Source organism: Salvia splendens, chromosome 3 (assembly GCF_004379255.2).
Source record: "Salvia splendens isolate huo1 chromosome 3, SspV2, whole genome shotgun sequence".
Classification (NCBI taxonomy): domain Eukaryota; kingdom Viridiplantae; phylum Streptophyta; class Magnoliopsida; order Lamiales; family Lamiaceae; genus Salvia; species Salvia splendens.
The window spans coordinates 18341276-18366358 of NC_056034.1; the positions used below are offsets into that span (position 1 = coordinate 18341276).

General features: G+C 38.3%; 4 protein-coding genes and 2 non-coding genes across 8 annotated transcripts; 1 reads left to right on the forward strand and 5 right to left on the reverse strand.

Moving 5' to 3' along the window:
* Nucleotides 1–4889: 4889 nt before the first annotated feature.
* On the forward strand, nucleotides 4890–7953 carry LOC121795331 (zinc finger transcription factor YY1-like). 2 transcript variants are annotated; one of them, XM_042193855.1, is made up of 6 exons: nucleotides 4890–5135; nucleotides 5276–5334; nucleotides 5532–5731; nucleotides 6642–6731; nucleotides 6929–7075; nucleotides 7282–7952. In XM_042193855.1, exons 1-6 carry the CDS (start codon nucleotides 5059–5061, stop codon nucleotides 7813–7815), a joined length of 1107 nt encoding a protein of 368 aa, XP_042049789.1. In that variant the 5' UTR covers nucleotides 4890–5058; the 3' UTR covers nucleotides 7816–7952. The 2 variants fall into 2 exon arrangements, with proteins under 2 accessions (XP_042049789.1, XP_042049790.1); XM_042193856.1 differs by having other exon boundaries at nucleotides 5065–5135; nucleotides 5483–5731; nucleotides 7282–7953.
* Nucleotides 7954–8049: 96 nt separating this feature from the next.
* Nucleotides 8050–10510, reverse strand: LOC121795334 (40S ribosomal protein S12-like). 2 transcript variants are annotated; one of them, XM_042193858.1, is made up of 5 exons: nucleotides 10421–10510; nucleotides 10174–10225; nucleotides 9296–9587; nucleotides 8476–8541; nucleotides 8050–8360 (listed from the first exon to the last, which is right to left on the reverse strand). In XM_042193858.1, the coding sequence occupies exons 2-5, from the start codon at nucleotides 10179–10181 to the stop codon at nucleotides 8301–8303; spliced, it is 426 nt and encodes a 141-aa protein (XP_042049792.1). In that variant the 5' UTR covers nucleotides 10182–10225; nucleotides 10421–10510; the 3' UTR covers nucleotides 8050–8300. The 2 variants fall into 2 exon arrangements, with proteins under 2 accessions (XP_042049792.1, XP_042049793.1); XM_042193859.1 differs by having other exon boundaries at nucleotides 10424–10501.
* LOC121797571 lies at nucleotides 8756–8850 on the reverse strand. The gene has a single exon (XR_006049929.1). It is a non-coding gene; the product is annotated as a small nucleolar RNA Z161/Z228 (small nucleolar RNA).
* Nucleotides 8888–8984, reverse strand: LOC121797572. The gene has a single exon (XR_006049930.1). It is a non-coding gene; the product is annotated as a small nucleolar RNA Z161/Z228 (small nucleolar RNA).
* Nucleotides 10511–11409: 899 nt separating the features above from the next.
* On the reverse strand, nucleotides 11410–19949 carry LOC121795332 (probable magnesium transporter NIPA4). The gene is made up of 9 exons (XM_042193857.1): nucleotides 19364–19949; nucleotides 18256–18312; nucleotides 13238–13328; nucleotides 13001–13161; nucleotides 12783–12910; nucleotides 12505–12642; nucleotides 12278–12370; nucleotides 11765–11870; nucleotides 11410–11658 (listed from the first exon to the last, which is right to left on the reverse strand). The coding sequence occupies exons 1-9, from the start codon at nucleotides 19533–19535 to the stop codon at nucleotides 11561–11563; spliced, it is 1044 nt and encodes a 347-aa protein (XP_042049791.1). The 5' UTR covers nucleotides 19536–19949; the 3' UTR covers nucleotides 11410–11560.
* A 1340-nt stretch (nucleotides 19950–21289) lies between these two features.
* On the reverse strand, nucleotides 21290–24457 carry LOC121793539 (nifU-like protein 2, chloroplastic). The gene is made up of 4 exons (XM_042191564.1): nucleotides 23626–24457; nucleotides 23418–23526; nucleotides 22644–22954; nucleotides 21290–21669 (listed from the first exon to the last, which is right to left on the reverse strand). The coding sequence occupies exons 1-4, from the start codon at nucleotides 23755–23757 to the stop codon at nucleotides 21478–21480; spliced, it is 744 nt and encodes a 247-aa protein (XP_042047498.1). The 5' UTR covers nucleotides 23758–24457; the 3' UTR covers nucleotides 21290–21477.
* Nucleotides 24458–25083: the final 626 nt, after the last annotated feature.

The window sequence follows — 25083 nt, forward strand, 5'->3', positions numbered from 1 at the left end:
GATTGGAGATACTTTTTCACATTTGTAGTTCATATTATTATGTGATTGGTCAATGTTAAAGTTGCCACTTTCTGATGAGATAGGATCACACTTTCACTTAATAAAATTACTTTTTTTCTTTTTTATCTTTTTTTAATTTACTAATTTTGCATAAAACACTATCAGGCCATCCGCAATGGCGCCTAGCGCACCGCCTAGCCGAGCGCCGGTGCATTTCTGTCTGGGAGTGATAGAAGTATTCGGGAATAAAATCAAAGTATCTCAACAATCAACAACTAAAAAAAAAACAATATTTAGCGGAAGCATTTCGAGAGTAGAATAATGCTATGTATGAAGACACAACATATTCTAGACATTTGATAGACATTCTTCACTTTTATGCTCAACACCCACCGCGCTCGTCACCGCTCAACCTGCACATAAGGAAAACACATGCAAGGCTGAGTACTTGATGTACTCAGTGAACAAATGCCAAAACAATTTTATAAAAACAGTTATATCATGCCACCATTGAGTGACCTTGGGGTTTTAACATGAAAAGGCCCGAGACACTAAAAATATCTCAAACACAAACTTTCAACTCATCCTCAAATCCTTTTTCCTCATCATTTCAAAGCACAACCATTTTTTCTTGAATTATTTAAGAAACTGTCATATCTGTTCTTTAGGGTGCCGTGTAAGGGGGCCACTTTCCACGAGCACGAAAACCGGCCAACCCGTTCGATGACTCATGGTCCTCATCCTGTACACTAGTCCGAGTAGGGACGCACTCTTGCTAGGACCCGAATTCGATTAAACTCATAGTAGAGACTCACTCCGCACTAAGCAATCATCAACATCAACATCAACATCAACATCAATCTCGTCAACATCAATCTCATCAACATCAATCTCATCCTGTGAACGAGAATGTGGCCTCAAACTCGATCACTAGACCGACCGACCCAAAAGACGGCTCACGATCCCCATTGGTGTACACTAGCCTGAGTAGGGACTTACTCCCTAATCAGACCCGAATTCGATTTCAATAGGTCTAGTAGGGACAACTCCCTTGCTAAACAAACAGATATGCATTTCTCAAAACAAAAACATGGCATGTTATTCCCTTTGCAAACTTTATTTTCCTCAAAAACGTATTTAACACACAAATCACTTTTCTGTTGAGGTCGAGCATCAATTCACATCACATCATCAAAGCCAAGCAATTTATGATATCACTCAATAAATCAACACATAGCACCACATAACATGCGCAACAACACTTTCACTTTGATCACATATCTCGCCTCATCATTGGAATAAATATAATAAATCAATAACACATAACATGATGCTCACACCGATATATTAAAACGAAAGCTCTAGAAATCACTTTAGTTCGAAAGTCCACCTCGTTCGTTTAATTTTCTGAATTTGAATTCCTTACTTCGACTTCAATTTTGTACGCAGGGAAATCTTCTTTGACTCCATGCTTCTCTTCTCTTTCATTTATTTTCTAGGTCGCCCGAGACATCGATCATTATCTTCACACTTTCCCACTTTAATCCACCAACACTTGTTTAACTTTTGAGCGCAACTCCTCTATTTCCATCGGTCCATTTAGATCTAGCCCATTTCTTCTCTTCTTTCTATTTATTTCAATTGTTGGATCAACCATCTTCTTTCTATTTATTTCAATTGTTGGATCAACCATCAAATAATTAACTAAGGCCCAACCACTAAAATATACTCAAAATTCCATTGGGTCCAAGTCCAAAGAAAATTCACTTGGCCCAAAACTTAAATAAAAGAAGAAATGAGTAAACAAAAAAAATTTGGAAAAGTTCCCACTCCCAAATACATACGTACTCCCTTCTCCCACTTTCACACTTCTTCCCCAAATTGCAATTGTTATACGTAACAAAATCCTTAATTCAGTTCTCTCTTTCCCCTCTTCCCTCTTCTCGTCTCTTTGTCTCGTGATTTCTCTCACACAATTTGCGCCGCCGCCACCTCTCTGTGTCTTGCCGGTTGCCTATCGCCGCTGCACTGTCAGAGCTCCTTCAGCCCGCTTCAGCGTCGACTCGAGACAAGTCGTGGATGTCTATCAAAATTCAGCCCGTCTCGGCCACAGCCGCCGCTCAGTCGCTGCTGCTGCTGTTCGGGATTCGTCGAGCAGACGAGCAGTGCCATCGCTGTCCCGATCAGCATCGCACCGCCGCTGTCACTCCTCCATCTATCTCTCATCATCCCCATCCGTTATATCGCGCTCCGCCTCGAGCCCTCTCTCATTGATCTGCTAGCCCCTCGCTGCGACACCTCCGCCGCCACTGCCCTCCTCAGAGTTTCATCAGCGCGTTGCTGCTGATCGGAGTAGGAGTCATCGCCGTCCAGCCCCGTTGTTGGAGCTTGTGCAGCCTTCTTCTCAACATGGCACCACAGCCGCGCCGCTGTTGTCACGGTGTAGTCGACGTCGCATTGCCGCTGCTGCTCCACCCGAAATCACGTCGCTGCGAGACTCCATCGCTGATCTGAAAAGGAACGCAGAGCAACTCCTTTCTTCCCCTCTTTTCGAAACTGAATGAAAGATATGGGGTCGTGGAGTTGTGGCAAAATATATATCTATATTGTGAGCAGAAAATCTTGTTGATATTGGCCGAGATTTGCTCCTAATTAAAAACTGATTTCTTTCTCCTTCTCAAATGTGGTAATCGAATAGGAAGTGGAAAAGGGCTCGAAATAAAAGCTAACCTGGTCTTCTCCAAAATTGGGCTTCAAAAGAAATAGTTCCAAAAAGAATTGGGCTTGGAAATAAATAAATTGGAATGGAAAAAGAGTAATTGTTATAGGCCCAAAATGATATTTCTTCTCTCGACAAACAAAACAAAGCCGAATTTTTTTTTTTCCAGATGTACAAACGATATCACTACGAGAATAAATAAAAAAGGTAGAAAAAGTCGGGGTGTTACACGTGGGTCAATGTTTGCGATGATCCTCTCGCTTCGAACAACTAGAGGATCGTCAACTTGTGGGGCAAGATAGCAACAGCGTACCAGACATTTTGCTCGGAGGGGAGGCCACGCAACGAGGAGGATTGCCGGAAGGGGTGGGACCGAATCAGGGCTGTCGTCTCCTGATTTTCGGGTTTGTACGCCAACGCCCTCCGCATGCAGAGCAGTGGCCAAACGGAGGAAGACTGCAGGAGGATAGCGGAGAAAGCCTTCCCCCAGCCCGGGTTGTATAAGGAGTTCACCTACTGGAACTGCTATCTTGTGCTGAACGACTCCGAGAAGTTCCGAGTAGGTGTCGACGCTGGCTGGCCGAAGAAGCAACGACTGAACTATACCGGTGATTACAGCGGCAGCAGCGATGGTTCCCACGACCTCCCTGAGACGGCCCAGGAGGTCCCGACCCCTCGTTCGTTCGCTCGCCAAACTCGCCCGGTTGGGCACAAGCGGGCTCAACGGGAGGTGAGGGGGGTCGCCGGGGGTTCCCAGGAGGTCCAGCCGGCATCCCCCCTTGGCCAATCCACAGCGGATCTCAAATTCTTCGCGCGTCAACAAACGCGCGCTCAGATGGTCAAGACGATGGCCGAATGGCGGGCGGCGGTGGACCCCGTAGAGAAGAGTTTGCTTCAAACATTGCTCATGAGCATGCAGGACGAGTTGGAGGCGGCACGGAGGGAGACCGGCGGGAGTAGAGGCGGTGGCGACGGAGGCGGCGGCGATGGTGGCGACAGCGATGGAGGAGACGACGACGGAGACGAGGAGTGAATTATTGTACTTTTTTAAAATTATTGTACTTTTTAAATTTTTAATAGTATTATTAATGTTTCCCGTATTGTATCGTAAACTAAATTCTGTATATTGTGTGTTTGTTAATTATTTCATTTTTATATAATTGTTATTAGTGATGTGACTAGGCTATGACTGTGCTATTTGCTTGTTTTGATGACGTGACAGGAGGATTTTTAGTGCTGATGATGTGACAGAAGGAGTTTGTGGCTAGGCTATGGCTGAACTATTGCTGGGCTATTTCTATTGTGGATGGCCTCGTAATGGATTTGGGAGACTATATTACTAGTACTGATGGCATATAGAAAAACTCTGACCAACCCAGCCCTATTAGTATGTTGAGTTAATCGCTATTTACATCACAAATTTAGTCTAATTTTGGCCAATCTTGCAAAATTTGAAATTAAAATATTAAATCAAGAAATTTTAATTTTTCTCAATTATTTTATTCATATACAATGATATATTTTAATGATGTTAAAAATGACATTATTTCATTAAAACATGTGGTTCTGGCATGATCAAAAGATAATATTTTGTATATAGGTGAGGTATTTGAATTAATGAAATTTCATGATATAATATTTCGATTTCAATTTTTATGACTTAAATGGTTATTAACCTGATTATAATAATATAGAATTTATTAATTTGAAATAAGGTTATTGGTCCCTAAAATTATAAAATTTGGTACTTTTACGATCTTAAAACTCTGTTGCAAAAATCATGAACTTAAATGTAGTGAATTTTCCAGATTGTGGAATTTCAGCAAAAATTGGGAGAAAATTGATACAATTTGGCCATTAAAAGCAATGTCGTTGCTGTCCATGGAAAAATTTGGCAGTAAATATAAAATAACTGTAACAAATTTGGATCATGGGAGAAAATTGATACAATTTGGCCATTAAAAGCAATGTCGTTGCTGTCCATGGAAAAATTTGGCAGTAAATATAAAATAACTGTAACAAATTTGGATCAAAAATTTAGGCCCATTAATTAATCCCATGAATATGAGAGTTCAATTTTAGGAAAGGGAAAACGTTGTGTGAGATAAATTAGAAATGGTCGGATCGGACCGAACCGGTTTATCTGCATGCAATCCCGAACCGGTGTTGGAGGAATGGAATTATGGAACAATGGCGGATTATAACTCTCTCTCTCTTAAAACTTCCAAATTACAGCTCTCGCTCTTAATATTCTGGTAAATCTCTACTTTCTGGCACACCTCTTCCTACCCTAACCCTAATTTTAGTTGATTCGACAAATTGAGCTTCCTTCTGGCCCCATGGAGACTCACACTCTGTTTGACAGACGTCCCATATCCCGCTCTAGAGCCCCTGCTGTTAAATGGTTCAAGGAATGGTAAAAGAAGACAACTTTAATTCTTTCTCCGCAAATTGAATTTTAGTTAGATGATGAGTTCGTGTTTCCCCCCAATTTTTTTTATTGATTCTAATTTGTGTAAATTCTTGAAGTTACTAATTTCTTGAAATCGTTTTCAGGGTGCCGCAAGATACTGTTTCGAATGGTGGGAAATGCCTTGTCTTGAAATGGGTTAATGGTGAGTAGTACCAATGGGTTATTGATCACTGTAAATGTAATTGTGTGTTGGCTTCTTGTGCATGTGATTGTTGTAGAAAATTGGCCTAATAATGCATATAACAAGTTGTAGTAATTTCTTTTTCCTTGGTGTGATGCTTGATTGGCAGACAATGCCTAATATATTTGACCTGCGAAGCTGCTTGTATTCGATTTCAGAGGCGACGATGAGGGCCAAGAAGGAGAAGTCTAAAGAGCCAGAGGCGGTAGATCCCGAGCCTGAACCCACAACAGAAGTTCTCTTCTTGTGCAGTTATGAAGGCTGTGGAAAGACATTTATAGATGCTGGAACATTGAGGAAGCACTCTTATATTCATGGGGAGAGACAATATGTTTGCCAATATGAGAATTGTGGGAAGGTAATGTGCTTTACTGAATTCTAACATCAATAGCATAGCTGTCTTTATTAGAGCATGAAAACACCTAGAACTAATATTATTCGGTTGGAGTAAAACATGCTACAGCTGTATAAACCTAAACCAAAAAAATATGAGGAACACTATTTACACCAAAAGTTGGTTCCTAGATGTTATCCTAATTGTTCGCTTTGTGTGGAGGCTGGAAGGGAATCAGAACTATTTCATTATCTAAGTGAATGCCATGAATTAACCGAACAGTCTCCACCTAAGCAGACATTAGATCATTGTAATAAAAAGAAGCGAAAGGATTGCATGATATATTATATGAGTGGTTTGCTTAAGAAAGAACTTGTGGAATTTAGTTAACTGTAATCAATACCTCCTTGAAAATGAAAGAAACTAAACTGAGCAATTGGAAGGAAATTCCTGCTCGTTCAGTTTACCTCTAAACTATTTTCCTATTATTCATTTTGTTTTAACTTTTAACTTAAGCCAAATTTCGGTTTGAGATACAACTATGTTGTTTCTACTGGTCCCTTTACTGTTCTTTTTTAGTACTGGAAGTTTTTGGGACAACTAACTACCCTTGTGAAGTGGTAGTGAATGAGATGTTATATTGTTAGTATGTTGTTGAGTTGCTACTAATCAAAACAAAGGAATCTGAATCTATGTATATTTCGTACTTCGTAGGTATCATGAAAATTTTATCTTGCATATGTTTCTACTAAACAAGTACGTACTTAGCATTTTTTTAACTTAAGTGTGACTAGAAGGGCCTTTTGAAATGCGGAGGCATATTATTCTTAAGCAAGTTGGATATTAAAAGAGAGTTATGTGCCTCTCTTATCATATGATGTTAATCTCTTTATACTGTCTGTGTCATCTGAATTCTGTTGCTGTGGCTTTGCAGAAATTTTTGGACAGTTCAAAGCTAAAGAGGCATTTTTTAATTCATACTGGGGAGAGAGACTTTGTGTGTCCACATGAAGGCTGTGGTAAGGTGAGTACACTAGCTTATTTATTGTCACTGCCATCCCACAAAGAAAGTCCATCTTAGCATTTTCTCTATGAACCATCATCAGTCTTTCTGTTTGGTCTTATGTCTAACAAGCGTGAGTGCCAGTTGGTGCTAATTCCTCGCGCCTGATTCCCCAATTGCTACTTGTTTCACACATCTTATAATTTTCTGTTATGCAGGCGTTCTCTTTGGACTTCAATCTTAGGTCACATATGAAAACGCATGCACAGGAGAACTATCATATTTGTCCGTATCCTGATTGTGGAAAACGATACGCCCATGAATACAAGCTAAAGAATCATGTTGCATCTCATCACGGGAAGGCGGTCAGTTATACATTCACTGGCATGTGTTTCTCATTCGTTATGTTCTTGCTAAGACTAGTGCTTCTTTGTCATTGCACTCGTCGAACCTTTAGTTATTAAACTGCGCCCCTTTCATATGGTGTGGGAATGTGCATGAGATTGGTCATTATTGTTTTTTGATTAATGCTAAATCTTGAACTATACCTAATGGTTAGCAATTCATGCAGAATGTGATGGAAACACCCAAATACGTTATGCCTCCAGAAAAGCCCATGAAAACTCCCAAGTCTACTACAGGAGCAACGGGCCCTGCATCATCAGACCGACCATATGGCTGTCCATATGAAGGGTGTGAGAAGGCATACATTCATGAATACAAGCTGAATCTTCATCTTAGGCGAGAGCATCCTGGTCATTTTCCAGATGAGAATGCGAAGGCCAACCAACCAAAAACTGAACAAGAGATGGATGAAGGCAGTGATCAAGATGCATTTGCTGCCAAACGTAGCAACAGTAAAGCCCAAAAACAAAGCAGGCCGAAGCCAAACCTGAAGTTGCCACCTTCGAAGGTTTCTCACCGCAAGACTACTACTATTTCCCCTGTCAATTTGAATTTGGCAAAGAAACATCGGCCTCTCAAGGAGAAAATATACAAAGAAGATAGTGAAGAGACGGAAGAGGAAAGAGAGAATATTGCAGATGGGTGGAGGTACAGTGACAATAATGAGGATGATGATGAAGAGACAGAATATGAGGATTAAGTTAAAACTATTTTTCACAGAGATGAACATAAGAGTGCATTTTTTCAGATCTTTAAATAACAGCTGTAGACTTTAGTGATAAATTACCATTAAGAATTTCAAGAAAAAATGAAAATCTTCAGCTATTTATTCTCAAGGAAATTTTGTAAGACTACCAAGAGAAATTTACCTCTTCTGTATGAAGATTCATTAATATAACTAGCAGAAACTTGAACAAACATAAACAGAAAAAAATAGGAAAAGATTCCAGATAACTTCCATAAAAATCAGTACATGTAAAGCTATGGTACAATCTCACTAGACTAAGAAGCACCAATGGGATAAAACTTACACCAACATCAACATATAAATATGAAGTCATGGTTCAATCTCTCTAGACTATGATGCACAAAGTGATGAAAAATGAGACTAGGGGGCACTAGACACCTAGAATCACAATCAGAATGCTCTTCATGCCCGAGGGTTAAACAAATCCTGAAAACTGTTTAATGTGACTTCACATATTCCTGGACGATATGCAGACCCTCGCTTTCTTCCCCGTAATCCTGCAAAAACCAATATCAACGTGATCATGAGTTGAAATATAGTTGATTTTCCTGGTATTTAAAGAGACAAAAGCATTGGGGGAAACTCCACAAGGGTTAAAGTCAAAGCTCAAACCTTCACAACAACACATGCACAGCCCACCACCTTCCTTGCTTTTCCTTCAGAGTCAATCTTGCATAGCTGAAAAAATAAGACAAAAAGGTGTGAAAATCAACAATAAAAAGACAGAAACATTAGAAGATAAGATAGAAATTTTAGAGGCTTGGGATTTCCAATCTGTGCCATGAAATCAGCCGACACAATACCTTTATCAATCATTATTTATGCATGATGTATAAAAATGCAAAAACACAGCCTTAGCTTTAACTACATACTGGAGAAATGTATAAAGGGGTGCCATCAGAAAAATGGATTATTACATCAATATTCACACAAAGTGTATCAGACGACCGTCGTGAGAAATTTAAATCCACGATCATCCTTTGGCCTCACACAAACACAATTCTCTGGATGTATTTTCTATCCCAGCCTCTCATAATTCTATTATAAATACATCAATATTCACACAAAGTGTATCAGACGACCGTCGTGAGAAATTTAAATCCACAATCATCCTTTGGCCTCACACAAACACAATTCTCTGGATGTATTTTCTATCCCAGCCTCTCATAATTCTATCATAAACACTCAGATTATGGTAAAGCATTTAGGTAAGAAAAGCTAAAAACTGATGTTGCTCCCTCAGATGTTCAAGATACATAGGAGAATGTCTATCTGAATTCAACTGAAGGAACAAGTTGATATTGGGTGCTGCATTCATCTCCAAGGCAGTGGAAGTGCCAAAGAGTCAAACTTCAGCCCCATGTACCCAATCCACAAATACATACCCAACTTGACCCAAAAATGATTATATAGATGAAATGGCATCACTTACCCCAGCCCACTCGCCAAGAGTTTTAGCACTAGGCACAGTTATCAAGCTAACATTGTGATCAGCACAGAGTGCTTTCACCAATTTGACATAATCTGCCTGGTCACAGTCCTCTGCCAAGACACAAAGCTGAGCAGCATGCTTCTCAATGACCTTGGCAGCTTCATGGAGCCCCCGAGAAAGGCCACCGTGGGCCCTGGACTTCCTCAGAACCAGCTGCAAAGCAGTCATTATATCCATGGGCTCCCCAAGAGCTAGAGCTGGAGCTGGAGCCTCAGCAACAACAGCATCCTCACTGCAAAGTAACAAATTAGACATGTTAGGTACTGAAACAGTCTAGCAGCTAACTAATGAAATCATACACATTCATAATGCATAAATTTTCAAACCTTCAACAATGCATCATGTACTCATAGTTTTAAAAGCAATAGAAGGCACTGGAGGATATTAATGGCACAGTAAATCACAAGAATGTGACAAAAGAAAACTGAGTAAATTCAGAATAAATAAATCGGCCACTGAATATCAAAAGGCAAATTAAAACAAAATGAAGACTGACATTGTGAGAACATATTTGCATTTGATCCAAAAACTTGAAATTGATGATAGTTTAATTTGCACAAAATAAACAAAGCTGGTATCCTCATTTCGTGGATATCTGAGATAGATTTATAGGCGATTTATTGGTGGCCTAAAACACAGTACAAAGACATGCAAGAGTATGAGCCCGAGAACCGGTTGAATGAGACTGTATCAACAAAACCTCTTCACCTCTATCTAGGCAACAGAAGAAAAGCAGAACAAACACACCTAAATGGTAAGATATACACGCATCAAGTTAACAAAAACTGTTTAATTACGAATATAAACTATTCAATTACCCCGACATTTTTCTTCTAGATCCGACTTCCGAAGCCGCTAACCTGTTGTCAACTGTAAAGGAACGAAGTTAATAAAGTTCCTCGTGAATTCGCCATTTTGACTGAAATAAGCAGCCAACTTAAATCACTCCAGCACAGATTGGTAAAACCGTAAAATCCAACAAATTCAGTTGTGTTCCAAAAGAGTAAACGAAAAATCAGTCATAAGCAGATCAAAACCTGCAAGTAGAGCATCTAAATGTACAACTACCTGGTGGCGGCGTGAACGGCGCTGCGGATGAAAGCGGCTGAGATTATGAAAAAGTGAGTTGATTTATACAGCTTAAACCCTAAACTGGGGGAATTTTTACAAATTTACTTAAATACCCCTTGGGTGTTCGGATACGCTAATTTATTCCCTGATTTTTAAATGCTACTACTACTTTATTTTATTGGATTGGATTGGATAACATTTTAAATGCGGAACAATATTTTCCTTAATTATTATCATTACTAGCATGTAACGTAATTATGGAGTATTATTATTGAGTTATTGTTTGCCAAGTTATTAAACATATGGTGAACCTATATAAAACTTAATTATTATTTTGAAATAATTTGCAATTTTCATATAAATTTTCACAATGACCTTCATATAAATTTTCACAATGACCCAACAATTACATTTGGCTTATGATTTGTACTAGTCCAAACTAGCCCAACTTTTGTTGAACATTTTCGCGAGATAAAATTGAGTGTGCTCGATACAAATTAAAAGAATCATTATTGAAATAATTTGATTTCATAAAAACTTACAAACTTTGGTCAGTCAGATCTATAGATACTACTATATTAACATTTAATATCAGAGTAGCATGTTTAGCAGGATCCAGTTCTAGTAGACTTAACATATTTGAGTAAATGACAATTTTTAAACTCAGGATAAAACATACTGGGAAATATATGTCGCGAACGAGTAAGGTCTTACATGAGTAAGCTAGAGATGCCGCCGGTTCAAGAACAGCCGATTCCAGTTCCAAGTCAACATTACAAAATTTTACACTGGAGCTACGAGTTCGGGCCAATGATTTACGGTTCCAAGGCAATTTAAAGAGGAGGTCTCATTAGGCAAATAACAAAGAAATCACATAGTAGTATATTAAACAACTAATGAATCTCATCTACTTCCCCTGTTATTCACACAAAATTGTTATCGCCACAAAATGAGAAAATCTAAGTTAAAAGTGCAATCTGGGATGGGTTGAAGAACAATGCACGCATATTGAGATCAATGAGACAGGTAATCCAGTGTCTACTATAAAAATACAAGATCATATCTTCTCCGCTCTTGACAGGCAGTTACAAAATCGAATAAAAAAGATGAAGAGGAAAAAAGAGAGAGCATACATCATGTTGCTCTCAATGTATCCTGCCGCTTTAGAGGGATACCTTCTTCGCCAAAACTATCCTCATTGTTGTGCTTTGGAAGTCTTGACACCGCACAACCTAAATACGGAACAGTTACTTATTAGGTATGCAGGTAATGGAAGAGCAAGCTTAACAAAATCATCTGATATCAACTAGTAATACAAAGCCAGTAAAGCTCACATACCATCAGCCATGTCTTTTGTCTTGTGGAGAAGAAAGGTACCAGAGAGAATAGTCACGAACCCACACAATTCCGTGACAATCTGAGTCAGATTCTGTCTGTCCCAATCCTGCTCCACATAAAAACCCTTTATTACTTTCTTCCTTCATTGGGCTAGGAGCTACGTAAGTAAATATGAAAATGGCAAGACTAATGAAATTTTGGAGGGTAAACATAATGGTGCATTCATTTTACCCGTGCATATACACATTCACAAAGCTTATAGGTAAAGTGGAGTGAAGATCAGGTGGAACAAGGAAAGAATCACAAGTAACAAAACCAGCATACAGCAAAAAGCGTAGCAAATCTTAAAAATCACAAAATAGCCTATATTCTGAATCTTAATTCCATTATTTTATTAGGTGGTCTTACTACAGCTAGATTCATCAATTGACTTTATCCATTTATCCAAAATTGTCAGGGCAGGGCATTCTGCTACAAATAACATGTTAGTTATTTTAGCAGCAGTATGGTTACCTTGAACATGATCACGCTGGCCACGATAGTTAACGATGTGAACATGACATAGTAAATTGGCGAAACAACAGCAGTATTGAATGTGTCCAGAGCCTGCATTCAAGAATGTCGGGATATATGAAAACAGAGAAACACAATAGAGGCGGCCAAATAAAACAATATCATCCAATAGTAAGATTAATGCCATCGAATGTAAATATATCACCAAAACTAATAGAGGAAAATACCTTATTTAGGTAATTCATCTGAGTGAGAACACAAGATAGGACGATCATCACAAAAACCCATGTCTGTGGATATATTAGTTGATTTGTTCCTGATAAGGTCAACTTCAAAGCGATTCCCAGTGCTTTGACACTCATTACCTGCCAAGGCAATTTTACATAGTTTTTCAACATTCATTTAGCACAGAAAAGCAGTCTCCTTTCTACTGTCTCATGTAAGTAGGACCTAAGAGGAGTTGACACTTGACAGAGGAGAACTATATAAGAAAAGTATCACCTACCGACAATGAACCAACTAATGAACAAACACCAATATAGAACCATATATGTGTTTGGCCATATTGAGGTACATAATGGTATATTAGAACGACGACAACTGCTATCACCAGAGCTGCATAGAAGACAAAAGCTGCAGGAAAGATACATGGTCTTTAGCTCAGTGTATACAACAATTCAGCAGAAACAAACCAATCAGTAAGGAAGTTGCACTTAAAGTGACCTGGCTCAGTAGCAAGGTCCCACACTTCTTTCACAGATTCAATCTCTCGTTCTTGTGGAGCATGTAGGACAATTGTGATGGAGCCCACAACACATAAAGCGCAACCAAGAATACCAAAAATGTGTAGTCTCTCCCTCAAAATAACATGTGCAAGTACAGCGCTGCAGCAAACAGGCAATAATCAGCAGTCAGAATAAGGTGCCAACTGTTGACTCTAGGCGGCTGATAATGTCATGCCTGATAATAATGCTGAGTGCACCAAGGGGGGTAACCAGAATGGCTGGTGCAAATGCATAAGCTGCGAAATTTGCAATTTCTCCAACAATCACTGTAGAAACAGCAAACAAACCAATAGAGAATACTCAGTTTGGGGACGTGTAACATCTCAGAGTCTAAGTAACAACAGAAATGTAACCTCAAGGATACGATTCCAAAATTTGACAAAATTCAAGTAGTAACTAGCTGAAACCGTCAAACTCTTAGATCATAGATGTATTCTACTGCTGCTTAAGATAATCAATGAAAATATAAATGCTGGTCGGAAATACTTTTTAATGAAGGTGCTTGAGGAGGACAACAAGAAACAGACAACATACTGGAAATGTCAAAATCATATTACACCAACTAACAATCCAGGCCTGCAACATTCCAGGCAGAATAGGCATAGCTTAGACAGTATAGAAATTAGAAAAAAATTGGTTTCTGTAATTTTGTCCCGCAGTTTGCACCTACAATGAGATTTTTGAAGACAAAACGTAAAACACAATACATTTGAAACACCCAGAAGAACTCCTAACATTAATTATGCAAACATAATTTCTCAATAACCAAAAAAATGATATGATCAGAGTCAACCTTCAGTCAATGTACTTGTCAACTGCAAAAGAAGCTTCTCTACTACATTATTTTTAAAGCGTAATGGGCAAATTACCTATATGTAGGTTGGAAAATTGCATTTCATATATTAACTTCACTATGAAGTATGAACTATACATCCTTTTGTTGTGCATCTTTCTCATAATAGTCCATTTTTTTGTAGCCATTAACTGAACCAATAACGGTCTACATGTATTCATATCATGTTTGAAGAACCTGGAATGAACTTGGTTGCATAGGACAACAGTTGCTCTAATGAGGAAATATGCAAGTCAAAGGTATATATTATAGGGCTATGTAGCAAATACACCCCTAAAATTTGCAGCTAAAACCAAAACTCTCTATCTTTGTTTTGTTCCCAGAAATAGGGAAGATCGCTTCCTCAAACTAGCAGGCACTTTAACTCTGTTATAAAAACATCTACTATCTTTTTCTGGCCTAGTTCGAGACACCACTATCACTGCTATAACACTGTCGCTCCTTCACCGTGAACCAACTCCAACCTCCTTCTCTCTCTGATCACCTCTCTTCCTCTCGCATGCTGCCTCACACTAGAAACACCCCACCTCTCTTCTTTCCAAATCTCGATCTTTCTCTCCTCTCTCATTCCTCACAATTTCCAGCCAACACAGCCGTTGTGAACTTGTGACAGAAGCAGCGCCATCTTCTCCTCCAGCTGATAGCAATACCCCCCCCCCACCACCCACCACAACACACACACACCACCATCACCTTCTTCCTTGCTGTCTACAAACATCATCAAAGTCAGCTTTGCTGCACGCCACGGCTTCACCCAGCAACATGACCTCAGGCACCACCTGACACTCTCGCGTAGCCTGATTTCCCTTGACACTCTCTCCCTGCTTCATGCCTCACCCTCTAGCTTCGCCAGATTTCCCTTTCACGACCCAACCTTCTCTCCCTTTTCTCTCATCTGACTTCTTCCCTCTTTGAGAAAACACCACAGGTCACCGCAGTCGAGACCGTCTCTACCGTTTTTTCACCCATCTTATGTGGCCCAACAAAACCACTCCACCACCCGTCTTCCCAATTCACCAGGACAGCGATAGCAAGGATTCATCGTCATCGACTCTCCTTCCTCCAGCCTAGACGCTGAAGTCACAATGATACGAAGTGGAGATTGTACAAGCACACAAATAGGGAAGTGGTTTGGCTAAGTATGAGTCAGCAGAATAGTCCCTCAAATGATGGCTGACTTGGTCAGCTATGCAAGCTAACCGATGGAGAGATATGGGGGAGACAAATCAGTAGATTGTTATTTCAGCTTCTTTATTCCTATTTTGTTGTATTAGTTTTCATATAAATAGAGAGGACCCCAGACGTTGAAAAGCATCTTGGAAGTAAGATCAGTTTAGGACGGCAGTAGCCGTAGGCCTCTGCGGAGGATTTATATTTTTATTTTCTTTTCTTTCCATTCTTGTTCTGTAATCCTTCTTCATAATTATTCGAGAGTTTCATTCCAAATTTGTCGGGTAATCCTTTGGTGCATTTTATTCAAGCAGATTGTGTGAGTGAGTTTATAAGATCGAGCACCTCTCGTGCTTGATTTAAACTCACTCACACAATCTGCTTGAATAAAATGCACCAAAGGATTACCCGACAAATTTGCTTGAATTTATAAATCAAGAACGAGAGGTGCTCGATCTTATAAACTCACTCACACAATCTGCTTGAATAAAATGCACCAAAGGATAACCCGACAAATTTGGAATGAAACTCTCGAATAATTATGAAGAAGGATTACAGAACAGGAATGGAAAGAAAAGAAAATAAAAATATAAATCCTCCGCAGAGGCCTACGGCTACTGCCGTCCTAAACTGGTCTTACTTCCAAGATGCTTTTCAACGTCTGGGGTCCTCTCTATTTATATGAAAACTAATGCAACAAAATAGGAGTAAAGAAGCTGAAATAACAACCTAACAATCTACTGATTTGTCTCCCCCATATCTCTCCATCGGTTAGCTTGCATAGCTGACCAAGTCAGCCATCATTTGAGGGACTATTCTGCTGACTCATACTTGGCCAAACCACTTCCCTATTTGTGTGCTTGTACAATCTCCACTTCGTATCAACTGTCTCACCCTCAAAACAGCCTTGTCCTCAAGGCTAGAGAAATTCACAGATGAAGATCAGGTGGTGGCTCAAACTCAAGCTTGTAGATGTTAATCTGTCGGTGTGGTCGATGCCCTAGCTGATTCCCTGGCTTGTGTGAAGAGGCACCAAATAGAGACCTAGAGAAACACAATTCCTTGGCACTATGATTCATCTGCCGTTCCGACGAAACATGAGATGAGCTGTTGAATTCTAGTACAGGTAATGAGGGCAGGGGAGGTGCTGGTGGCACCGAAACAGGCACTATCCCCATATATGGGTCTTCAAAAACATCAGGCACTTTCAAACCACACTCTGATGCTGTCTCCCCAAGGATTGAAACTTTATGATCCTTAGGTGGCTGTCCGTTAGAGGCAACAGACAGTTTGGGGAATGGAACCTCATCTGGTGGGTTCTTTAACGCCATGGCTGCGGAAGGATACGGGCTAACAACTGCGGCTGCTGCTGCGGTAATATTGTTAGCTGTGGGTGAGATTTTTGACTGTTTTTCAGCAATGCGGACAGCAGCAATAGGGCCTTCACTGCTTTCACTGCTGTGTTTGGATTCGTCCAAAACTCCGTTTCCCCCGAAACGCTTCATTAACTCCCGTGCGAACCGGGTCCAGGGAAGATCCGGAACCCGTTTCCGCAGCAGCTGGTACCAAGGAAGGGCTGCGCCTGCCAGGGCCACCATGGCCACGCCCACCCGATTTTCTGGCGCATTTTCCGAGATCAAAAAATATTGCTCCGCCCTTGCTAGCCACGCGAGGGCGTCGGTGCCATCAAAAGTCGGCATAGGTGATGTTGAGTTGTTGCTGGCTGACACCGAATTCGATTCCCGATTTTCAGAGGACGCATCGTCCTCCGGTGGTATTTTGGACCTGTGATTGAGGGTCGCGAAACCCGCACGCATTTATACTATCAAGGCGTCGAGTTTCAACTCCAACGCCGAGACCCTTTCGTCCGGCGGCAGGAACTGGGCATTGAGTGCTTCGGTAGCCTTCTCCAAACCGTCTAGGCGTGAATCTCCCCTAGAGTTGACCATCGTTCACCGCACCAATTGTTAGGAGTAAAGGCTGTCACTCGTTTAAATCAAGCACGAAAGGTGCTCGATCTTATAAACTCACTCACACAATCTGCTTGAATAAAATGCACCAAAGGATAACCCGACAAATTTGGAATGAAACTCTCGAATAATTATGATGAAGGATTACAGAACAGGAATGGAAAGAAAAGAAAATAAAAATATAAATCCTCCGCAGAGGCCTACGGCTACTGCCGTCCTAAACTGATCTTACTTCCAAGATGCTTTTCAACGTCGGGGGTCCTCTCTATTTATATGAAAACTAATGCAACAAAATAGGAATAAAGAAGCTAAAATAACAACCTAACAATCTACTGATTTGTCTCCCTCATATCTCTCCATCGGTTAGCTTGCATAGCTGACCAAGTCAGTCATCATTTGAGGGACTATTCTGCTGACTCATACTTGGTCAAACCACTTCCCTATTTGTGTGCTTGTACAATCTCCACTTCGTATCACACAGCTCCTCCACAAAACTTCTACCTCACCGCTCAACTCAAAACATCGACAACGACAGCAGCCAGCAGCCGCTGTCTAACCAACACAAAGAGTAACCACACCCCAAGCCCACAGCTGAGCCTAGCTCAACCAAAAGATCCAAAACCAGATCGGTCGAAATGAAAAGAAAAGAAACTGATTTTTGGCTAACAGAGTTTTTGGAAACTTGATGAGAATAATCAGGAGTGATTGTGTTTCTGCTGTAAAGGTTAGGGTGTATTTTGCTACTTATCCCCATATTGTATAGTGAACACGATTTAGGCTCGACTACTCATCTTTAAGTAACCTTTGTTATGGCTTCCTTAAAGTCGTTTTAGATTGGCAAAATCATATCCATTACAATATTAACAAGAAATCCTAACCAACTTCAAATGTTGATATGCAAGCTAGTAGTACTTTTATTGCTTTTAAAATATTTCAGCATGGCATAAGTGCATGAAAATTCATAGCCCAGAGAGCTGGTGCATGGATCAACAAACTCTGCATATTCATATTTTAATTACGAATAACAAGTAATGACCACCATGCACTCAAGGAGTTAAGTATTTAATAAGTCACTTGAGGTGGACTGGATATATTAGAAAACAAGTTACATTCGTATTCTCCTAAAGTGTGGCACAGATATCTGTATAACTCAAAATACATAAGTTCTTTATTAAAAATATAAATATGCATAGAACTTACTCGTTATCATGCCAGTCCACCATAATGGCTCATATAAATACGAATATCCTCCAACACCTATAGACAAATTTAGAAAGAGAAAACCACGGTTATAATGCAAAATCTGACATGCTATGGAAACAACATGCAACTATAATTAGCAGAGTGATAGAAACCACAATAAAAAAACAAATGTACAGTGACAGAAACCATCTTATCAACGGAAAAGTACAAGCATATAATTTAAATGTATTTAATGGCCTGGTATTATAATCATGTTTTCAATTTTCAGTTATACTTCAAGCCTTCAAGGGGAGTGTGTTCTTACTGTGCCCCTTCTATCAACCAAAGCAGCAGCCATTGTTGAATATCAAATTAATAAAATCAGCTAAAAACATTTCAAGCATTGAATAATAGAAGCTATGTCTCATTTATAGAAAAAGTGACCAATCATCATCTCTTGAAGAAATTAAAAAATCTGTGTTACCAATTTTTATAAGTAAAAGATTTTCATGACAGCAGTTCTCACCAACAGGTACACAAGTTTTTGATAAAGAAATCACCATCCACGACTAATTAGGAAGCAGTTAAAAATACATTCCCGCTTGTAGTGTAACAATTTGATTCATAGAGTATAGATCCAAAGACAGTGTGAAATTGGAAATGCAAACACAAGGAGGGTTCTGACAACAACTTAATTAGCTCCAAGAATAAAGGACTCCAATAATTTAATTGTACTTTGAATTAGTCTAGCAGCATCAGCTCCAAAGATGCTGAGTGCAGGATTATCATGTACAAGTGATGGGACATTATGTTTCAGTACATTTTTTATCCAGGAAACCACCCATAAATTGACCAGATAATTTCCCCAGGCCCACAATTCTTAATTTGGCATCAAATGCAGATTCGTAGCTTGTGTGCAGATCAGCTTCAGTATTCCTCATTGAGGCTAGATGTACTTTACACAAAAACTGAAGATTTTAGTAATTAACAAATATAGCAATGTGAGCTTCGAGCAAGAAGCTCATTCATTAGAATTTAGAAATCGTATGGAAGATAAAATACGTTAAGCAGCTACAGAATCCGAAATTATGAAGAAGAAAATTGAAATGAAGCGTTAATTAATTACCAGCTCTGACGCCAGATGCCCCGGCTTTCTTGAGCCCCTTCTTCTTGACAATGAAGCTGGCGCCGATGAAGAAACTTGAAGAGAGTGCTAAAACCAAGCCCTTTATATTGTCGGACGACATCCCCCGGTACGAATCCGACATGGCATCCGTAGCCGCCTGCTCGGACGCCATCCTATCCAAACCCCAGAAATCCCAACTACCTTATATCAAACAACACCGACAAAAAGGTAGCCCAAGTGGGAAGGGTTTCCTAATTTCGCCCTAAATCCGCGCAATCAATTTCAGCTTCAAGCTGCCCATTATGTTTTCTCAAAGGTTAAGGTGGAAATTGAAGTGAATCAAATGGAATTTTGTAGGGTTCCGATCTGCAATTGCCGGCGGTAGCTAATGATTGGTGAAGCTTCGACGGAAGTGACGATAAATAGGGAATATTTGTGGGATATTTCAGATCGGTGTTAAGACTTCTCCTCGACTGAGGTTTTGATGTGATGATTTTTAAAATGAAGCAAAAATAGAAAGGAAAACAACAGTGAAAGAGAAAAGGGAAAACATAGCAGTATCTGTCTGTGTTTGGGGTTTTTTGAGGAAATCAAAATAGTATAGATAAATAGGAGTACTCCAGCTCAACAAAGTGATGCATAAAATAAGTAATTAATCGTTTAACTATAACCTTCTGTTTATTAAAAATAGAGTGTCATGTCACCATAATTATTATAAGTTTATAATTAGATACTAATGTATTCGATTTATTAGGCAATTGGATCTTAGCCACATTTTCGACTATCACCAAAGATGATACCATATTTTTTGCCTTCTAATATTTTGGAGAAATTGTGTTTTGCTAGCTTCAATAATGTTTGTAAGAGTGTTCATATGCGCTATGGCTAAAGGAAATATAGATTAGTTTAGTTTAATAATGCTTGTATGAGTGTACATGTAGCATAGGCCAATTTATTTATTTGGAAGAGGTGATGGTGGATGCTTAAATCATTGAATGTGGTAGTGTACTAGTACTACTTTTCTAGATTTTGGGATTTTTTTCGTAATGCCGCTCCGCTTGTTTTGGAATGTAAAGTTGGTAAAATTGCATTCCCATTTTGCATATTTCATCTCTATATTCAATTTAACCAATTTCAACGTACACAATGACTCAAATTTTATCTCTTTCTTCAATTTCAGCAATTTCAACCTACGCAAAAACTAAAAGTTCAAAGTGCAAAAAAAATTCATATAAAAAATTTAATTCTCTCTTTTGTTTACATATTTTTCATTCTTTATGCATACATTTCCTCATCTCTATCTCTCTAATTTTATAACTACTTCTTTGCTCATAAAAAGATGTTGTAATTTGGAATGAGAAAAAGAGAATGATTTTGAGATAGAAGGTAAATCAATACTCCAGTATAAAATTTAAAGACCGCGCCATGGAAGACTCGGATCCGAGACTTTCATGCATTAACATATCGCTCGCGCACTAAAATAGAAAATTTTATGTCTCTTCTCTATGCAGGGACCTATAGTTATTTGCGTGCCAAAGATCTACACTATCTTATATTTATCAGCCTATACTCATGCATTTACTACTTGTTGGCTTTGCTGTTGGTTTCTCTTTAATCTGACTGAGATCGGCATCAACAGCCCATTCTTATGACTTGTAAAATCTTAATCACATCATGAGGTCTTTCTTGTTTGCTTGGTATCTCTATACTGAGAATAGAGGTGATTTAGACTCTACTGACATTAACTTTGTTACTTCCATAATCTGTTGGTTCAACAAAAATATGAGATAAAAGACATGGATTACAATTAATTATATACATATAGAAAATGACGATTGCAGCGCAATATGTATATGTATTTAACCTTTGTAAAACACTAGAGCTCTTTTCCAACTACAAGAATATAGAGTCAGGGTCGTTTCAATATGGAGGAAGAATTCTATTTTATTTATAACATACTCTGCGTTAGAGGAACAAGTGATAAGATTGCCGCACATAATATAATCGAGCACATGTTTCTTAATGCTACAATGTACATGTCAACACACGCACCTCCTGCAGCTTCGTAATCTACCCTAGAATCGTTTTGCATAATTAAATATCACTCATTGCATCTATGACAGAAGCTGAACGGCTGCAATGGATGGAATCTTTTCTCGAAGTTTCTGGGTCACAGCAACTCGAACAGTCATTACACCAGCTGCAGGACCCGATATTCGCACTTTAACTATTGGCTCCTCAATTTCTACTAGTTCCAAATCCCCACCAGCAGCTCCAATGAGGTAAGGTCTTATTTCTTCAAGCACCTAAGGGAAAAGTTACCAAAATTAGTCATTTTGAATAACAAAGTTTAAAATACATCAAATGAACAGTCATGCTATTCTTGATTACAAAAACCCAAAACTCGAGGTGCGAAGCCAGCAGAACATCTGTTACAAAGAGGAATAGTTAAGTAGGAACCAGAAATGTAATTTCACGTAACACACACATTAGTTATCAGCCCTTTGTTGTTTGAAGAAACTCTCCCCTTCAATCGGTATTTTTCATGAAACACAAAAATGAGAATGAATAGATAAAAAATCTTAGTGCTCAAGACTATGTGGCAGATAAAGCAGGATGAATTATATGCCGTAAGAGTGAGGGATCGGGCAGAAAGTTATGTACTAGCACTTTCCTAATGATGAATAACAATCAGATATTGAGTACAAAATTAAGGTTAGAGACAATAAACTTATTCTGATAATTATAGAATACTATAGAATAATACATGCACTGGGGAAGGAGCTTTCTATAAAATAATGTAAGTTGTAAATACATTGCTTAGTTCCTTTTAAAAAGTGACATATGGTTATTAAGGTTGCGATGCACATATTAAGCGACTGGCCACTGGGGATATGGAAACATGAAGACGAAAAACCTGGCTATGGACAGCTGACAAGTCAAGGAGTCACTCCCCTGACTCATAGGGCATTCAAATTCAATATGAAGTCCTCTGAAGTTTTAACTTCTAATCATACAAGGGAATACTAAAATGACATGATCTTAATGAAGAGATCAATAACTGCATGTATAATTATAGGCTACAAGAGTCACTGAAACCAATAGTATAAAGTTAGAAAATGAAAAATAAGGCTAGTGAGACTTGATACATATTTCAAATTATAAATATTAGCTTGTACTAACTCTACCTTACGTATGCCATAAATGCAATCACTTAGTTTATAATAATATAGCAAAATAAAAAGATAAAAGTATAATAAATGTTAAAAACAATATTTACCTTCTCTATGTTCTCTTCGTTCAGCTCTAGCCCTGTTTCTTCATCTGGTATTGATTCCACTGCAATAACTTCAGGGATCTTTTCCATAAGACGACACTCAATGCCCATTTTCATTGTCACTACGGAACTAGGACATGATCCACATGCTCCTTGTAATTTTAGTTTGACGACATTTCCATCAATTTCATGCAATGCAACATTGCCCCCATCCGCAATAAGATAGGGTCGGATCTCATCCAACACGCTCTCGATATTTTCTGCTGTGAGCGGCAATTCCACAGCTGAATCAGGAGTGGCAACAGCCTTTATTCCTTCATAGACATTGCATAGATTTAAACACGAGTACTGACAATGCTATGTTAATCTAATATGCAGTTTGGAAATGAAGAGTTTTATTCAAACATGGCCACAACCTAAAAAAATCCTAGCTCATGGCAGAACAAATTAACGGAATTATCATATCACATGTAGCATCTGCAAATCAAAATTTTATCTACATTATGATGCAAAAACAGTTAACAAAACATATTTGCGAATGTACATATATTTTCACAATAAATTACAAACTGAAGCCAATCATTAGTAATTTTATCATCTCGATAATTACATAAATAACTATTTAGGACTAGATTAGTTTCATATAAACACATCCTGCAATGAATTAGAGGACACAGCTCAATCAGTTCATCCTTCCGCGGCCTATTGTACAAATTCACAATAATTTACCAAACGGTTCAATACAAATTAGACAACAAATACGAGCCCTAGGCTCACCTGGCCGAGGATTTGAGCGCGAGCTACGCCGCAGCTGATGTGATGAGGATGGCAGCGCCTGATCGAGTCTACCGGAAACCGAAATCCGAGCGCCGAAGAAGCTCGAGACCTGCAGAAAAGCCACGATAAAACCACAATCCCAAAAAAAAATCAAAATATGCAACGCAATAATAAATACAGTAGATAGGGATCGAAAGAATAACTGAACCTTAGGTGAAAGAGTGCATCGGGAGAGGGAGAGGGCGGGGGCGGAGGCGGAAGAAGAGCAGGAGGCCTCTAGGGTATGGTGGAGCCTACAGTTGTAAGCAGAGGGAGACGTAACCGCCATGGCCGCATGCATCGGACTCAATTGAATTTCTGAGAGTTGGTAAAGCCAACAGAAAATTTTCTGGTTAGTTTTTTCCTTTTCTCCACTTGCGTTTGTCCTTTATTGACTGATTTTAGAGTTAAATTTTAGTTTGATTTTTTATTTTGACTAAATCCGGGTGCATTAAACCATTCTATAGGATCAATTTATAGTAATTTTTTTTCTTCTAAAACGTGAGTTTTTTTTTAATAACACAATCTTATTTTCTTTTCTTTGCTTTTCGTTCTTCAATTTTATTTTTTTCCATTTAATTTTCTAAATATAATTTTCATATATTTCGTGGTCAAAAGAAATGTGTAAGCATGAAAAGAAGTAATAAGCCACCAAAGTTACAAACAAAGAACTAGTTAGGCGTAGGCGTGTAGATTAAGGACTCCTTTGGCGGCCTAATAGGATTTCACTTCACTACCGCCGCACGAATAAAATTTGCCAAAATAATAACCCGGTATATAAACGTGATAGGTTATCTGGATTTGGATACTCCCTCCGTCCCACAAGTCCTGTTTTTATCGTTTCGATCCGTCTCATAATAAGAGTCTTATTTCACTTTTACTATAAATGATAAGTAGATCTCACATTCCACCAACTTATTCCAGTCACATTTTGTTATAAAATTAATACTCCATCTGTCACACAATAGAGTCTCATCTGTCACACAATAAGAGTCTTGTTCCACAATAATGTCATGTTTGGTTGACGGGAAAGTAAAGTTGGCAAGAAAAATAATTCATGGAAAAATGAATCCCCGGAATATGATTTCTAATAACTTTACTTTCATGTGTTTGGAAAATATCAAGATTTTAAATTTTATATTTGATTTAAACACCAAAATAAAAATATACTTATCATTTTTTATATAAAAAAGAATAATAATATAAAATATTTAATAAATTATTAATTATAAATAATAATTATTATATCATTATATTTATTTTTATGATGGGTAGTTTAAATATGGATCATCCATCATAATATATAATAATATAATTATTATTATATTTACGGATATTATAATTAAATAATTTTATAAAATAAAATTTTACCACGATTTTATTGATTAATTATTAATTTTTAAAATAATAATAATTATTTATTATTATATGATTTATATTATATAATTATATTTTAATTATTTAATAAATTATTAATCATTATTATGATAATAACAATTATTTATATAATATAGTTATAATTATGATAATTTAATTATAGTTATTTATTATAAATGAAATTAAATATAATTTATAATATTTTAAATTATTTTTAAAACATTGTAATTAATAATAATAATAATAATAA

Excerpts from the sequence above, each read along its gene's own strand:
- LOC121795331 (XM_042193855.1), top strand. The coding sequence starts at position 5,059 with ATGGAGACTCACACTCTGTTTGACAGACGTCCCATATCCCGCTCTAGA. Across the intron at positions 5,136-5,275 it reads GTTAAATGGTTCAAGGAATG|GGTGCCGCAAGATACTGTTT; the intron begins GTAAAAGAAGAC and ends AATCGTTTTCAG. Across the intron at positions 5,732-6,641 it reads AATATGAGAATTGTGGGAAG|AAATTTTTGGACAGTTCAAA; the intron begins GTAATGTGCTTT and ends GTGGCTTTGCAG.
- LOC121793539 (XM_042191564.1), bottom strand. The coding sequence starts at position 23,757 with ATGCATGCGGCCATGGCGGTTACGTCTCCCTCTGCTTACAACTGTAGG. Across the intron at positions 22,955-23,417 it reads GCGCTCAAATCCTCGGCCAG|GAATAAAGGCTGTTGCCACT; the intron begins GTGAGCCTAGGG and ends ATGTCTATGAAG. Across the intron at positions 21,670-22,643 it reads ACGAAGAGAACATAGAGAAG|GTGCTTGAAGAAATAAGACC; the intron begins GTAAATATTGTT and ends CTTTTCCCTTAG.
- LOC121795332 (XM_042193857.1), bottom strand. The coding sequence starts at position 19,535 with ATGGCGTCCGAGCAGGCGGCTACGGATGCCATGTCGGATTCGTACCGG. Across the intron at positions 11,871-12,277 it reads CCAGCGTGATCATGTTCAAG|GATTGGGACAGACAGAATCT; the intron begins GTAACCATACTG and ends TATGTGGAGCAG. Across the intron at positions 11,659-11,764 it reads GACAAAAGACATGGCTGATG|GTTGTGCGGTGTCAAGACTT; the intron begins GTATGTGAGCTT and ends TTCCGTATTTAG.
- LOC121795334 (XM_042193858.1), bottom strand. Across the intron at positions 8,542-9,295 it reads CTCTTGGCGAGTGGGCTGGG|CTATGCAAGATTGACTCTGA; the intron begins GTAAGTGATGCC and ends TTATTTTTTCAG. Across the intron at positions 8,361-8,475 it reads GTGCATGTGTTGTTGTGAAG|GATTACGGGGAAGAAAGCGA; the intron begins GTTTGAGCTTTG and ends TGGTTTTTGCAG.